General features: G+C 36.6%; 1 protein-coding gene across 1 annotated transcript; it reads right to left on the bottom strand.

Annotated features, from left to right (window-relative positions):
• Positions 1–11,411: 11,411 nt before the first annotated feature.
• Positions 11,412–15,980, bottom strand: LOC306753970 (uncharacterized protein; the record flags this gene model as incomplete). Its single annotated transcript, XM_079237883.1, has 6 exons — positions 11,412–11,927; positions 12,975–13,018; positions 13,481–13,582; positions 14,037–14,332; positions 14,683–14,698; positions 15,920–15,980. The coding sequence occupies 6 exons, from the start codon at positions 15,978–15,980 to the stop codon at positions 11,748–11,750; spliced, it is 699 nt and encodes a 232-aa protein (XP_079094009.1). The 3' UTR covers positions 11,412–11,747.
• Between the last annotated feature and the right edge of the window lie 631 nt (positions 15,981–16,611).

Genomic DNA, 16,611 nt, shown 5'->3' with positions numbered 1-16,611 from the left:
GATTATGGCCCCTCTCATGCTTGGCACCGCACTCAGACCCTGAGATATATTATCATATTAGTGGAGAATGATGTAATGCATTTCAAGACATTTGTCCTTCGCACACCCTCTGTCCCTCCGCAGATGATGTCACTGGCTTTGTGTCTCTGAGGCAGAGAAGTCGTCAAGTGGTTGTTGTTTTTGGTGTTTTCTTTTTGGTTTGATAGTGTCGCCATCTTGTGGTGGGAGAGCGGTATTGAGCAATTAATGTGAAGAAAGGGAACGGAGTAAATTAGGATGGGGGCAATTATTCATAACTCAAGCGGAGGATAATGGGACTCATAATGGATGTCCTTGACGTAACTGTACTGATATGGTCTGTTGGGTCAGGGACAGAACAATGAAGCCAGACAGTTTGGATATGACTAGATTACAAATTAGGGTTTGACCAATATGTGTGGAAGCGTGTAGCCAACGACACTGTTGGAGGAAAGTCAGTGATAGCAGTTTCATGTAAATAATCAAGATCGACCATTTTCCCCATAAATATATGAAATGAAATAGTAAAAAGTTGTTCCCCCTAATGGCAACACAGAGGTCTCTTAAAACAGAATGATGATAACAAGGAAAAGAAAATGGATGAAAAAGAGAAAAGCATTAAAATAATATCCAGGCCAAACTATAATCAGATCAAAATATCACATGAGTTTGACCTGTAAAGTCGTATAGAAAACCAGTATGTTATTGACTATTTCTGTCATTATTTATCTTTTATGATCAGGTCAAGCAATCTACTAATAATCTGAATCAGAATATATGCAATACTTCTTTATCATTTTCTTAAGACATAGTACAATATGAATTTTTTTAAAAATATTTTCCATGAAAAATTAAATATACAATGACTTTTTAAGGATTTTTTAGATCCTGCGGTTTACAACCCTTATGGTCCTGGATGTCTCCACAAGCATCTGTCCCACCCACCTCCTCCTCTACTTCTCCAATCAGACCGACACACACGACTGGCTACCTGTTCAATTATATATATATATGTATATATATATATATATATATATATATATATATATATATATATATATATATATATATATATATATATATATATATATATATATTTTATATTACTTGCTTCGAGCTACAGTACATTGCAAACAATTAGATAGTGGTCCTCTCTGGAGGACTGTAGACCAAACACAATTTAGACAAGAACTCAGCAGTTAAAATACAGTATAACATGTGTATCAGTTAAATTCATATTGCCTGATTGATTCTTTTTTCATCCTTTTTTTAATGAATGCCTGTGTTCTGCTTTCGTTAACTGTTGATGTTTTGTATGTAATGCTAAAAGTAGTTTTCATCGCGGCTCTTAGTATGATGGCGTGGTTTTAGTTTTCTTTGAGTTGTGATGATGTTTCCAGTGTGAAGAGTTGTCCTGTTGAGATTCCCATCAGGATCTTTGTGTTCTGACTTACACTGAAAAGAGAATAAGCCAAACAAATAATGACAGATTCGGCTTCAATGCGTCATCTGCATTTTAATGGGCATACAAGTCATTCTTAATCTTCCCCAATCCACAATCCACAGACCCCAAACCCATCGAGCTGAAGAACAAATCCACTTCAGGTAGGAATGCCAGCGCGATGTCTTCCAACAGAATACTCCATCTTTGCACTTGTCTCGCCAGTTTGCAGCGTTATCTATCTGCTGTCTTTCCCTATTTTACAGATGAGTTCAAGAAATCAACTTGGCGGATCAAACTGCCTGCTTATTTTAAACCGACCAGTGTTGGAGGCTAGACTCCTGCCCTGCCAATGCCAGGCCTCAAACCAGGGCCTTTTCACTGGTTAGTTTGTAGCCTTATCAGATGCATTACTGGGTTATTTGTGAAAGAAGAGTATGTATTGAGTCAACATCCATGAGAAAATATATTTATGAAGTTTATGAAGGATTCATCACCACCTCTATTATTCATGTCAGTTACAGTAGACTTGTTTAATATCTTTATACTGTAGTCTGATATTTTATTTAAACTTGCAAACCTTTATTTTCTCATTACAAAGTGGTCACCAGAATTATATATATTATGCAGAATGATTAGTGAGTAAAGATGCTTTTCCAAGTTCCTCTTTCTTTGGCACGCACTGGCCGTTTTCAGTGGAAAGTTTTAAAGTTTATTACAGTTGTCTTTCGTTTCGCAAACATCTGAACATGCAAGAGGTGGCAAATATAGAGTTATGAGAAAGGAAGTGGTTAATGTGGCCATGATTTAGGTGTTTAAATGAAGCAAAACATGAACTAATACAACAAACACACACACACACACACACACACACACACACACACACACACACACACACACACACAGTACAAATTAAAGTATTTCTTTAGCTATATATTGACACTAATTGTACGTCTTTGTTTCCCCATGTTTTCTTCTGTCAAATCATGTTTTTGTCCCAGTTGACCAAAGATAAAAAGTATCCTCAAAGGTTTTCTATAAAATATTCAGAGCAGTAATATGAGCCATGTCTTTGTACTGCTTCACAACATTTACAGGTAAAATGGCATCCAGCTGGAAGCCGTCTTGGTGCTAGCATCGTACCCTTTCTCTGGTTACCCTTCAGGTAAACTTTTGTGTAAACTTGTGTTAGCTCTATTAGTTATGTTAGCTTTGTTAGCTTTGTTAGCTCTAGCTCTGTTGTTAGCTCTGTTAGCTCCGTTAGCTTCGCTAGCTCTGTTAACTCTGTTGCTGTTGACTGTACCTGTTTAGCACTGATGCCACCATGTTGAGAGCCATGTGGAGGCACTAGATATGCTCTGAATGTTGTATTCAGCACCTCTAAGATAATTCTGGTGCAACATACAAAACTAGTTGCTCTTAAGGGAATACATTAATTATAAGATATAGTGCTACTTATTCAAGCGAAGCCTGCAGGTTTAGTTGAAACACATAATTGTTCTTTTGTTAATCATCTTGTCGTGGACTCGACAAAGAGTTGAACTAAACTAGTCTTTATATCAACTCTCACACAGTAAAACAGAGATGAGAGGAACTTCAAAAAAAGGAATTTATTTCTTTACATCCTGAACAAGGTTATGTGGTTTTGACAAGAAAAACACAACTGTGGCTGCAGCCCTGGTTAGTTTTTTTTTTAGCAAAGTCAGTCTCAACTTTAGTCTGATGAAGAGCAGTGGTGTGCAAACATCTCCTATAGGTACAATACATAAGTGGCCATTGGAGCTATTTGTTTGTTTATTTCTAAACAGAACACAGATTATTGCAGCGTGTAGTGAGACTATCATGTCTGTCTTTGTGATGCTGGCGCTGCTCGTCTGCATCGAGGCACAAGGTAAGAGAAGAACACTGTCAACTAAAATGTATTAATTGATCACATATCTAAGAAGAGGGAGGGATTTCTGATAACTTGAGAGAAAGTTAAAACAAATCATATGACATTTAATTTAGGCCTGCTTCATTGTGTAGATTGTTTTTAAGGACAAAAAAGTACATTTTAAAGTCATAAAGGTGGCCTCACTGTAGGCTGACAGTGAGGTAATAACTACAAAAGGAATGTATCTAAAACAAATAATCTAAAACAAATAAATTGTTTCTCAGGAAAGATTGTAGCAAATAATAGTTTTGTTTTCAATGCTCAGCATTAAAGGCAAAGCCTCTGCATATCAATTCAAGAAATGTTTAACTTTTAAAAGCCAAGCGATTGTTAAATAAAACTGTAAATCATAGCTTGTTTGATGAAAAAAGCCCCAAACTGCTGTATTTGGATGTATTGAACACCATAAGTAATATACAAGTTAAATATATGGTTTGGTACATGAAAAAATGTAAATGTGCACTGTAACAAATTTCACCCGTTAAATTACAGTAAACCACTGGCAGCTACAGGTGCCTGTATTCAACTGTAATTATACAGCATACCTACTGTAATTTACAACAACTGCTTAATACTGTAAAAAATATTACAGTACAGTGCTGTATAGAAAAGGCATTATAATGTTATTTTAGGGTTCCAATAAACAGTAACTGTAGTTACAATTACTGTACAATTTATTATAGTACTGTATAATGTATATTTACAGTATGACACTGCTAGAAGCTAATGATTTAAAAATGTTACATTTAAAAATAAAACCCCTGAAAATTGCTAATATAGAAACGACTCAGACAAGAGATGACCTCAAGATAATCAGCTTTTATTAAAGCCAATGCAGTGTCAAACACATTCAATAACTGCCAATTTTACAGTGATCACCTTTTTGCTAAATAAAAATAATAAATGCACCATACAAAATTGCATTCATTAAAGCAAATGCATCAAACACATTCAGTAGCAAAAACATTTTCAGTAATTACATCATTGTAAAATACAATCAGACCAGACCTCTGAATCCTGTTGTGCACTTTTTTATGAGTTATGGTCATTAGTGCAATAGAAAGAATGCAAAAGAACAAATCTGGAACAGCATGTTTGAGACAACTTGATGAACTGAAATTAACACAAATTTGAAATGTGTTACCTTGAAAGGAAAAACAGACCACCAGGTTGCATTACTCTCTCCTTCCTCCTCTATGGAGATGTGCTGTGGGCTTCATGAAGCCACATTCAAAGTTCATGGTTGAGACCAATGAAGCACCTAAACATGTAATAACAGAGAAAGCATTTATTAGGTGTGGTATGTAAAGAGTATTTGCACTCAATACTAAACCCCATTAGAATAAACAAATACAAATTCCAAGTTCAACATTAATTAGGAATCCTATTGTACTTGGGAACTTTATTTTAACCTTCATTTAACAGTAATTGAATCTAAATTAAAGTAACAAAGTGAATGCTATGTTAGCTAGGTTAATGCTAGGTTAGCGATAGCTGAAGTTAACATAGCCGGACCATGCTCCCGTTAGCTAACTTCACTTACTTTGATTCAATTGCTGAGAAATGAATTCCGGTGACTTTGACATTAAATAACTACACGCCGGTGATGCGGTTCGACAGAAAGATAACGATATCAAATATTGTGACTCCAGAGAGAAAAGTTAAGGTATGATAGCTAAAGTTAGCTGAAAGCGTTAGCATGCGTGCTTGCCACATGCGGTTAACAACAAGTCACATTATCGTCAAAAAATATATACAATACAATGTTAATTCAACACAAAATGACTGAACACGGTAATGCTGACTTTGATAATCCATTTACCTTGTTCAGTGAGCCACAGGAGCAGCATGGACTACGAGGTCGGCTGCAGTGTTTGTAGGCCGGGTGGAGCAGCAGGTTGTGCTCGGTCCACTTGGGTGCTTCAGTTAGAGTCTGTCTTCTCAAATGTCCTCTTATTATTCTTCCATCTTGAATAAAACCACGGATCTGTGATATCTAAGGCTTTCTTTTCACAGTCTTTATGTTGACTATGTGCTGAATAAGTAGAGACTTGATGCAATGGGATTATGAAGAGTAATGGGCAGAGTTAGTTAACTGAAAAAGGAAAAGATACTGTAGTATACTGCGATATGTGACAGTAGCGCACTGTTCATTTCTTCTTCTTCTATGGTGTCAACTTTTGCTGTATTCAACTGTATTTATGAAGAACAGTACATTACTGTTGAGAAATTCTTGTATTTTTACAGCAATTTGTTACAGTGTGCGCAAATGTGCCCCAATGCAAATGTTGGAGACCTCGCCTGAATTTTCTCTGTACTAAACCCTCTCTAACTTTGTTCTGCTTCACTTTATCAAAGTCAACCTTTGCAGATTCACATATTGTGCTATGATTTGGGTTAGAGTTGGACCAAAAGAAACAATCATCCTGAAAGTGATTTTTTTCTAGGCGGGCCTGACCGTGTGTCATCTTCATTTACTCTTAACCAGTAACATATATACTGATATTTACACATCTGAACAAAATATCACGTGCACGTTTTATTATAATACCAAAATTGTTAAAATTGCTCTAGTGGTTGCAGAAATACACTCTTCTTAGTTTGGGGATAACATGTTCCAGCAGAGGCCTAAAAATAGGTTGGTTTTCTATCGGTTAAAAAATAACACTTTTGACTGGCAGTTGTATTTTTAAAAAAATTAAATACTACTACTAAAGTAAATGTTATTATAATTAATTAATTATCTTAAATAATTAATATCATTATTTAAAGAGGACATGGTGAAATAAAGTACCCTGTTTTTCAGAAGAGACAGAATGGAAATAAAAACAAAAACGTTGATCAATATCTTGTTCTCAGAGGGCTTTGTTTCACTTGTTAAACTTCTCTTTCCTGAGGCGATCTGTGTCACGGGACAACGTAAGAGATTAAAGACCTCTTCCAATCATTGATGAGCCATGAGAAGCTAAAGGTCTCTGAACTGATGGTTCAATGTATAAGAAATATACAATAGATAGAGCTACAGGGAGCGAGGGGAGGAAGGAGGCCGGGCGAGAGACGTCCGCATCAGCAACGTGTGAAGCGAGCGTTTCATAGAGAGACACACGAGGGAGACAAGTGTGAAGGGTAAAAGCAATGGAATGAAACATCATATCAAAACAGCTCGGACACTGACTTTTAGACGGATTCAGACCTCTGAAAGATAACGAAGTAGAAGAAGATGACACATAAAGGAAATATGGATGACTACGGACTTCTGTATGGTCAACTGAACATGTGTCATACGTCTGCTGGGATGATACATGTTTTGTATCACTGATTTGACTGTATTCATATGAAGGCAGAACACACTGCCTATAACTGCAGCTACTATTTACATCTGAGTGTGTCGAGTGCACGCGCTGAAATGCTCACATGCACCGCACACACTTTTATTACTAAGAAAATAACAGGTGGGATTATTTATTCGCACAGTAAAAAAAACAACAACCGTGAAAACAAAAGTAAAAAAACTAAACTAAACGAGCAGCGGCAGATGACGGGAAACCCAATGGTCTAGTTTGGGTCCTCCCCTTCTTTCTTAATGTCAAATCACAAAGAAAACAACTTGCGAGTTAATATGAGTGGGTTTTTCCCGCCAATGTCATGGTCAGATGAGCAGAGGAGTCACAAAATCACCCACACAACACAACACTCATGATATTGATATATTTGCTGTTCCTGAAGGCCTCGAGTTAAAGACACACAGATTCAGATTGAATACATTGTGTTCAGGGTGCTCTGTGGCCTCTACTGAGTCTTTTGATGGAGTGGGCATTACTTCTTATTGACAGACAGTTAGCACTTTATGTAAGTACATGATGTACATTTGCATCTTAGGAGGATTAGCTGCCTAACTTGGGACCTTAGAGGATATGTTTTTTCTTCTTCATACTACTAAAAGCACTTACGCACATTGAATATCATGGCTTTAAACAAACGGGAAAATGAGAAAAAATGCAAATGTTACTGTTCTTGTAGAAGCTCTCTTTTCTGTGTAAAGTGGGAGCCTTCTGTACGTCCATATAATTATCGAGTTACTAACATCGAATTAACAACGAATGTTTTGTCGAAGCCCCTTTTATTTTTCAGTGGAGGGACCACCAGATGTGAGTGATGAGAGTGTGAAAGTAATCGTGTAAGTCACTGATACTGAGTATATAAAGATGAATCAAGGATGAGTATGATGGATTTAAATACGTGGGACATTGTATGTATTTGTAACTTGTTTTTTAAAATTAACATCAAGCTCTGGAATGTTAATAGTGTTGAAAGTTCAGATGGAGGGATCAAATGAGACAAATCTCTCTGGTTTAATAAAGCTGATTTTGGGTTATTAAAGGCAGTATTTTGTTTCCTCACTTCTTCAGCAGAGTAGACAGAGGAGCAGTCGAAGCTGACGGATGTTGTATAGATGAAATATGAGAGCCATAATGTGAAGGCAGTCACAAGTCAACCTATGGGCGCGTACATGCTTTCATTTGTGTTGTTCAAAGAATTTTAATATTTGTTTTGAAGAAATGAGCAACTGTGGAACTCTTGTTCCATAAAAACTCTTCACAGTTGAAAACATTTCCCCCCACCACTTCCTCATGCAGCACATTTAGCAGAATGAGGTTGTGGGTCACACTTCTCTTTGCTGTTTCTCTGCTGCATTCATGTGAAGCAGAAGGTAAGATTATTATATACAAATAAAATGTCGGTTGTTGATCGTCTTTATTGTTTTTTGAGGTCAAAGTGCTTGTACCGTAGCACTATTTCACCAATATGACCACATTTGGGGACTTATTTTTGAACTATCTAATTTAGAGAAATTTAGAGAATTCTCAGCAAAATGCTCATTGTCAATTATTTCTATCGTGATGCTAATAAGATCTTTTATTGAGATACATTGAGGTAGACAGTTATGTCAGTTAACTGACATAACTGTCTACCTCAATGTATCTCAATAAAAGATCTTCTTCTCTTACCCAGTCGTCACGAAACAATAGAGACTTATTTTTGGTTAGTCTGGATATTATATATATATATATATATATACATATATATATATAAATATATATATATATATAAATATATATATGAGAGAGAAAATGCAAAACACAGCAGCTTAATGATTTACATTGTTCATTCTTGTACAAAGCTCTAATATTGTATACTGAGAGAGGCGGGAAAGTTTGAAAAATGTTATTTCCCTCAGCAAGTCAGTTATTTAATATTATCTATGTTTTGATGAAAATCTGGATCAGATCCAGATTATAAACAATATATACCCTTTTGTGTTATTTAAATCACACATTTAAAGGAGTTTACTTCCTTGGTGAAGGAATGCTCTCTTTAAGTCCTTTTCAGTTCTTATTCAGACATTTTAAATCATGTCTGACTTGAATTTCAAAACATATTCAAACTGTTGCAGTAGATGACGTCTGTGATACAAAGGAAAGCCTTCGAGGTGGTTTGAGACGCATTATGGCCACATGTTGAAAAGGAGTGAATGCATCCGTCTCTCCGAGACACAGTAACTTTACTCTGTAGTGTAACTGTGTAGTGTAAGCAGTCTGTGGAAATAACCACTCACTGTCTGATTTCTAAAGACATCCACGGTCTGTCTAGCTAAAGCTGGGGGAACATTAGTTTGGGTAAGAGGGAGGTGAAAGAAAGTCCCCTGTTCGTCAGAATGGAAATAAAATGTGAAAAACGTTGATCAACGTCTTGCTCTCAGAGGGCTTAGTTTCACTTGTCAAAGCGATCTGAGACAAAGACAATGCAAGACATTAAATACCTCTTCCAATCATTGATGAGCTAAAGGTCTCTGAACTGATGGTTCAATGTTTAAGAAGTAGGGATGGAGTAACATTCAGTAATAATCATATATTTTGTGTGATTTGTATTATGTGTCCACTGTTTTCACAGGGACCAGTGTGACTGTGTTTGTGAAGAAGGGAGATGATCTGTTTCTGAATGTTGATGGTGTTCCTGAGGATTATGTACTTGTTAACTGGAAATTCAACAAAACGGCCAATTTAGTAAGATTTAGCTTTGGTAGCGAATCAAATATCTTTCCTGATTTCACTGAAAGGATTGAGTTTCTTGTGAAAAAATTCTCTGTGAAATTGAAGAATCTCCAAAAGGCAGACAGTGGAGTTTATACTGCACAAGTGATAACGCCTGAAGTATTCCAACCACTAGTTGAGTACAAGGTCACAGTTCAAGGTGAGTTTGTTCACCTTTCAGACACAAACAGAGTCTCTGCTGCCGTGTTTCCTAAATCCATCACAGAAACTTTCCCCCCTCAGATCCAGTGTCTCCAGTTAAACTCTCAGTGGTCTCCAGAAGCTCCGCCTCCTGTGACCTCACTGTGACCTGCAGCACACAGGACTCTCACATCAGCAGCACTTTTACATGTGTCAACCGAACCTGCAGTCAGGAGGGAGGAGAGCAGGCAGAGGTCACGACCTCTGGTGCTTCTCTCCAGGTCTACCTGTTGAATAGCTCAATCATCTGTCACCATAGCAACCAGGTTAACTGGACCAAGGACTTTAAAATGATTGAACATGTTTGTCCCCAATATGCTGGTGAGACTGAAAGATAAGACAACTTCCTGATAATAATGAATGGTTTTAAGTTTGCTTAACACTTGGAGCATATTAGCATTTCTAGTTTTTTAAAGAAACTGTAATGTGTTTTAAGTGAATGAGTTCTAAACATGTCTAAACCACCTTGTCAGACTGCAGCGGTGAAATACTAGAAAGCACAAAAATGTTAATATAAAAAGTACTATTTGTCTTCATTACTACATTTTCAAGTACAGAACATGAAGTTCAGCACTTGAACTGATTGGTACAATTAGCACAAAAATGACAGCTAAGCTGAAGAGTAAAATAAACAAAGAATCAACATAAAACTAGGATGCTGTTTTACAACGCACAATGCAGTTTGTAAAACTCAAGTGCACTTTGTAATGAAACCATGTGTGTTGTTGTTTTTTCAGGTTCAGAGGCTCCCTCTGCTGGTACGTCTGTGTACCTGCTGAAGATAGTCATGTTCTCTGTCGGGCTGATCATCATGGTGTCTGCCGTCATCACTGTTCACCTCATGGAGAAGCTCAACAAGCACAGATGAACTAATTGTTATATATATATATATATATATATATATATATATATATATATATATATATATATATATATATATATATATATATATATACACATATCATGCTCTTATTGAGTAAAGCTTAAAGGAAATCCTACAGTCTTTGACCACTGCTGTCACTATAGAGCAGATTTATTTTATGTGTCCCTGTTTTGCTCACATTCCTGTCACTGATCTCATGCTACATCAATGATCTCATGCTACATCAATGATCTCATGCTATGTCACTGATCTCATGCTATGTCACTGATCTCATGCTATACCACTGATTCACAGCTGATGGCAGTAACACGCCAAGAAAAGGCAAAGAGGTAGAAGACTGCAAACAAGCAAACATAAATGTAAACAATTTAAGATTAAAAGTATTCATAAAATCAACATTGTAAATGTTTTATGTTGATGAAAATGTATTAAAAACGTTGATTCAACAATGTATTTTGGCGAGAAAAACATAATGTAAACTGCGCAGGTCACCTCTAAATCAAATGCGGATTATTCTAGATTATCCATTGATTATACCCAATAACTGACTGTTTTTACTTTGTAAATAGAAATTATTGCACAGAGATGACCATGTAAAAATGTTTTGGGAGAATCTTTCAAAAAGAAATACCTTTCTATTGTTGTATGATCAAGGCCAACAATATACAAGAAATACCCTTGGTGAATAAACTGTATATAACATGTGGTCTTATTCATAAATTAAATAAACAAAGCTTTATACTTATCTTGTATTTTTGTGCTTAATGGAAACCTAAAGGTCACGTGTAACTGACTTTGTGTATAGTGAGTTTTTCAGCAAGGAATCAATCAGCACTTTTGTTATAGTAAACACACTTGACACACTGAATTCATGACAAAATATATTATAGAAAAATAAAACATTTCATGCCAATGAAGCTTTTTTTCTCTGCTGTTGTTCCTCATGTTTAGCACAGCTACAAACTTTGCAGAGCAACCTTTTCAAGTTCACATGTATTTGATTCCTTTTTATATATATAAAAAAAAAAAAAAACACAAGAAACTACAAGAGTCCTGCAGTAGCTTCAAATCACACTCATCGTGAAAGTCCAAACTGTAAATCGTTGCTCGTTTTGGAAATAATTACAGTTCTTCTGGCTTTTAACCCGACTTTTACGGTATGTGGAATACAAGTCCTCATTAATTGTTTGAGGAAAGGCCAGGCTTGTTCACCTGAGCATACAGGCTCTCTGGCAGAGCCGGGCCTCGAGTCTCGGAGGGTTCCAGGGATCCAGTGTGAGGTCCTATCAAGCTGTAGGTGGAGGTTGGAGAGAGACCTGAAGCATCATCTGTTGGACTCTGTTGGTGTGCTGTTGCGGCCTGCAAAATAAATTACATGGATCTTTAGCAAACGACTGCCATTTTTAATATACATTTTATTTTTAATTGTGCTATTTTTAATGTGTTATGTAATCTCCCGACGATAAACAGCCGCTCATATAAATACTCCAAAAACTACAAAGTTAGCTTCTTTGTCTTCAAAAATTAAGAGTTTGTGTTTCATAACGTTACGATGAATTTGTATCTAAAATGCATGAAACTGCTACAAAAAATATTTTCAGGTTTTGAGTTCTAATGAAGAGAGAGAGCACATCACACTGCAGCTAACGCAAGCACATAAACAAAGCATCTACGGCCACTTTAACAACACAGGAAGTACAGAAAGTAGAGATGATAGTGTTTCAGCTTCTCTTGACTTGTTCTAAGACTGAAACTGAGGTTTGCGAAACAATTGACACAGGTGCAAACCATGAGTGCAGATTTCACCTAAGAGTCGTCTGCTCAGGGTTGGCTCACAACCTTCATTGTGTAAGAAAATGCAGAAGTACAAAACCATCGGCTCAGTAGGAAGTCACATTAGCTTATAAGTTAACTGATGAGCCAGAACACGGAGGCAGAGGGAGAAGACGATACAGCTGTGATCACGTAGTAGATGTGATGTGAATAAAAACATGTGGTCTAATTGAAATTGCATTGCAGTATTCTAGACACCAGCATGGGTTTAGATCGCAATGATGGAACAATGAAGACACAAGCAAACGACACAAACCGGCAGAAAGAAACACAGTTTGAGGGGACTAATTGCCGGAGGAAACCAGGTTCGGACGGATGGATCGTGGTGCATCACGTGCATCGAGTCCAAAGTATTACATTTGAGCACAAGCAAGCAGCACAACCAGTGATGTGCATGTAGCAGTTAGGAGCAAGCAGCAGGACCTAGAAACAGATTGATGCAGAAGTTGATGAAACGAGGAGTGAGTCAAATGCAAACTGATTAATGTGCAAAAATGTGAGACATCAGGTTCTGATTTTAAAAACTGATGTTTCCTCAGTACCGGAGAGTGGTGTTAAAAAAAATAAACTTGCCATAGGAGTTTCATAAACCGTATTCTCCATGCTCTTTCTTTCATCTGCAGATAAATCATAGAAGAAGCAGCACACTTTAAAGCCTTCATGTGTGGGATTTGATAAATTGAATTAAAACAATGTGCTGAAGCAGACATCAATGTTGAGGTTGTCTCCTTTTTCTACAATGAAAAGTACATTTTGGTAATATATCATATGTATATTTATCACAAAAGAAAGTGTATTTATTATCTTATCTGATGTAGGTGTCAAAGGACAGAGGATGTTCTATGTTGTACAGATTGTAAAGCCTTCTGAGGCAAATTTGTGATGTTGGGTTTTACAAGTAAAATTGGAAAAATGCTAAATATAAGGGCTTTAAGTTTGCCACAATATTTCTATAATGATCAGTTGGGGATTTCCTTACTCAGATTGCTTTACTTAATGACATAAGGTGGGCAGTAGAATCAGAAAAAAAAACTGAATTCCTGTGTAGAGTAAACAAATAGGATCTAGCTTGGACTTACAGTTTCCTCTCTTTCGACGATAAAGAAACAGGATGACCAGAACACCAATGACGAGGATGAAAAAAACCGGGACGCAAATAGCAACCACAGGGACAGGTTTATCTGTAAAACAAAACAAAAGCCAGGTTTGTAAGTCATGCAACATAGTTGAGAATGTGTCACTGTGAATCACATGTTCCCCGCCTGTGCTTTTGACAGTTTGGATTATACAAACGTCTCGGTTACCTGATATGGAGCGAGAAATCATTAGGTTTCATTTGAAAAAATGTCAATTCATTTATTTATTTAAAAAAAAGACACACACACAGACATGTTTTTTTTTGTATGCCCTTCATAAAAACGATTAACAGCAGGTCAAAGTAAAACACATTAATAATAATTTGTAGATTTTGACAAAATAAAAAAAACAATGACATATACACGAGTTCAACCATATTTGTAACAAACACAATGTATTTAATGTACAGCGGAAAAATCTGGAACGTATCAAAGTTGTTGTTTTTTTACTCAAAACCATTCATTATTATCAGGAAGTTGTCTTATCTTTCAGTCTTACCAGCATATTGGGGACAAACATGTTCAATCATTTTAAAGTCCTTGGTCCAGTTAACCTGGTTGCTATGGTGACAGATGATTGAGCTATTCAACAGGTAGACCTGGAGAGAAGCACCAGAGGTCGTGACCTCTGCCTGCTCTCCTCCCTCCTGACTGCAGGTTCGGTTGACACATGTAAAAGTGCTGCTGATGTGAGAGTCCTGTGTGCTGCAGGTCACAGTGAGGTTACAGGAGGCGGAGCTTCTGGAGACCACTGAGAGTTTAACTGGAGACACTGGATCTGAGGGGGGAAAGTTTCTGTGATGGATTTAGGAAACACGGCAGCAGAGACTCTGTTTGTGTCTGAAAGGTGAACAAACTCACCTTGAACTGTGACCTTGTACTCAACTAGTAGTTGGACTACTTCAGGCGTTGTCACTTGTGCAGTATAAACTCCACTGTCTGCCTTTTGGAGATTCTTCAATTTCACAGAGAAATTTTTCACAAGAAACTCAATCCTTTCAGTGAAATTAGGAAAGATATTTGATTTTCTACCAAAGCTAAATCTTACTAAATTGGCCGTTTTGTTGAATTTCCAGTTAACAAGTACATAATCCTCAGGAACACCATCAACATTCAGAAGCAGATCATCTCCCTTCTTCACAAACACAGTCACACTGGTCCCTGTGAAAACAGTAGACACATAATACAAATCACACAAAATATATGATTATTACTGAATGTTACTCCATCCCTACTTCTTAAACATTGAACCATCAGTTCAGAGACCTTTAGCTCATCAATGATTGGAAGAGGTATTTAATGTCTTGCATTGTCTTTGTCTCAGATCGCTTTGACAAGTGAAACTAAGCCCTCTGAGAGCAAGACGTTGATCAACGTTTTTCACATTTTATTTCCATTCTGACGAACAGGGGACTTTCTTTCACCTCCCTCTTACCCAAACTAATGTTCCCCCAGCTTTAGCTAGACAGACCGTGGATGTCTTTAGAAATCAGACAGTGAGTGGTTATTTCCACAGACTGCTTACACTACACATTTACACTACAGAGTAAAGTTACTGTGTCTCGGAGAGACGGATGCATTCACTCCTTTTCAACATGTGGCCATAATGCGTCTCAAACCACCTCGAAGGCTTTCCTTTGTATCACAGACGTCATCTACTGCAACAGTTTGAATATGTTTTGAAATTCAAGTCAGACATGATTTAAAATGTCTGAATAAAAACTGAAAAGGACTTAAAGAGAGCATTCCTTCACCAAGGAAGTAAACTCCTTTAAATGTGTGATTTAAATAACACAAAAGGGTATATATTGTTTATAATCTGGATCTGATCCAGATCTTCATCAAAACATAGATAATATTAAATAACTGACTTGCTGAGGGAAATAACATTTTTCAAACTTGCCCGCCTCTCTCAGTATACAATATTAGAGCTTTGTACAAGAATGAACAATGTAAATCATTAAGCTGCTGTGTTTTGCATTTTCTCTCTCATATATATATTTATATATATATATGTATATATATATATATAATATCCAGACTAACCAAAAATAAGTCTCTATTGTTTCGTGACGACTGGGTAAGAGAAGAAGATCTTTTATTGAGATACATTGAGGTAGACAGTTATGTCAGTTAATCAACTGACATAACTGTCTACCTCAATGTATCTCAATAAAAGATCTTATTAGCATCACGATAGAAATAATTGACAATGAGCATTTTGCTGAGAATTCTCTAAATTTCTCTAAATTAGATAGTTCAAAAATAAGTCCCCAAATGTGGTCATATTGGTGAAATAGTGCTACGGTACAAGCACTTTGACCTCAAAAAACAATAAAGACGATCAACAACCGACATTTTATTTGTATATAATAATCTTACCTTCTGCTTCACATGAATGCAGCAGAGAAACAGCAAAGAGAAGTGTGACCCACAACCTCATTCTGCTAAATGTGCTGCATGAGGAAGTGGTGGGGGGAAATGTTTTCAACTGTGAAGAGTTTTTTTGGAACAAGAGTTCCACAGTTGCTCATTTCTTCAAAACAAATATTAAAATTCTTTGAACAACACAAATGAAAGCATGTACGCGCCCATAGGTTGACTTGTGACTGCCTTCACATTATGGCTCTCATATTTCATCTATACAACATCCGTCAGCTTCGACTGCTCCTCTGTCTACTCTGCTGAAGAAGTGAGGAAACAAAATACTGCCTTTAATAACCCAAAATCAGCTTTATTAAACCAGAGAGATTTGTCTCATTTGATCCCTCCATCTGAACTTTCAACACTATTAACATTCCAGAGCTTGATGTTAATTTTAAAAAACAAGTTACAAATACATACAATGTCCCACGTATTTAAATCCATCATACTCATCCTTGATTCATCTTTATATACTCAGTATCAGTGACTTACACGATTACTTTCACACTCTCATCACTCACATCTGGTGGTCCCTCCACTGAAAAATAAAAGGGGCTTCGACAAAACATTCGTTGTTAATTCGATGTTAGTAACTCGATAATTATATGGACGTACAGAAGGCTCCCACTTTACACAGAAAAGAGAGCTTC

Source organism: Taurulus bubalis (genome assembly GCF_910589615.1).
Source record: "Taurulus bubalis genome assembly, chromosome: 1".
In the NCBI taxonomy this organism is placed as follows: domain Eukaryota; kingdom Metazoa; phylum Chordata; class Actinopteri; order Perciformes; family Cottidae; genus Taurulus; species Taurulus bubalis.
This window is presented reverse-complemented; position numbering and strand designations above follow the sequence as displayed.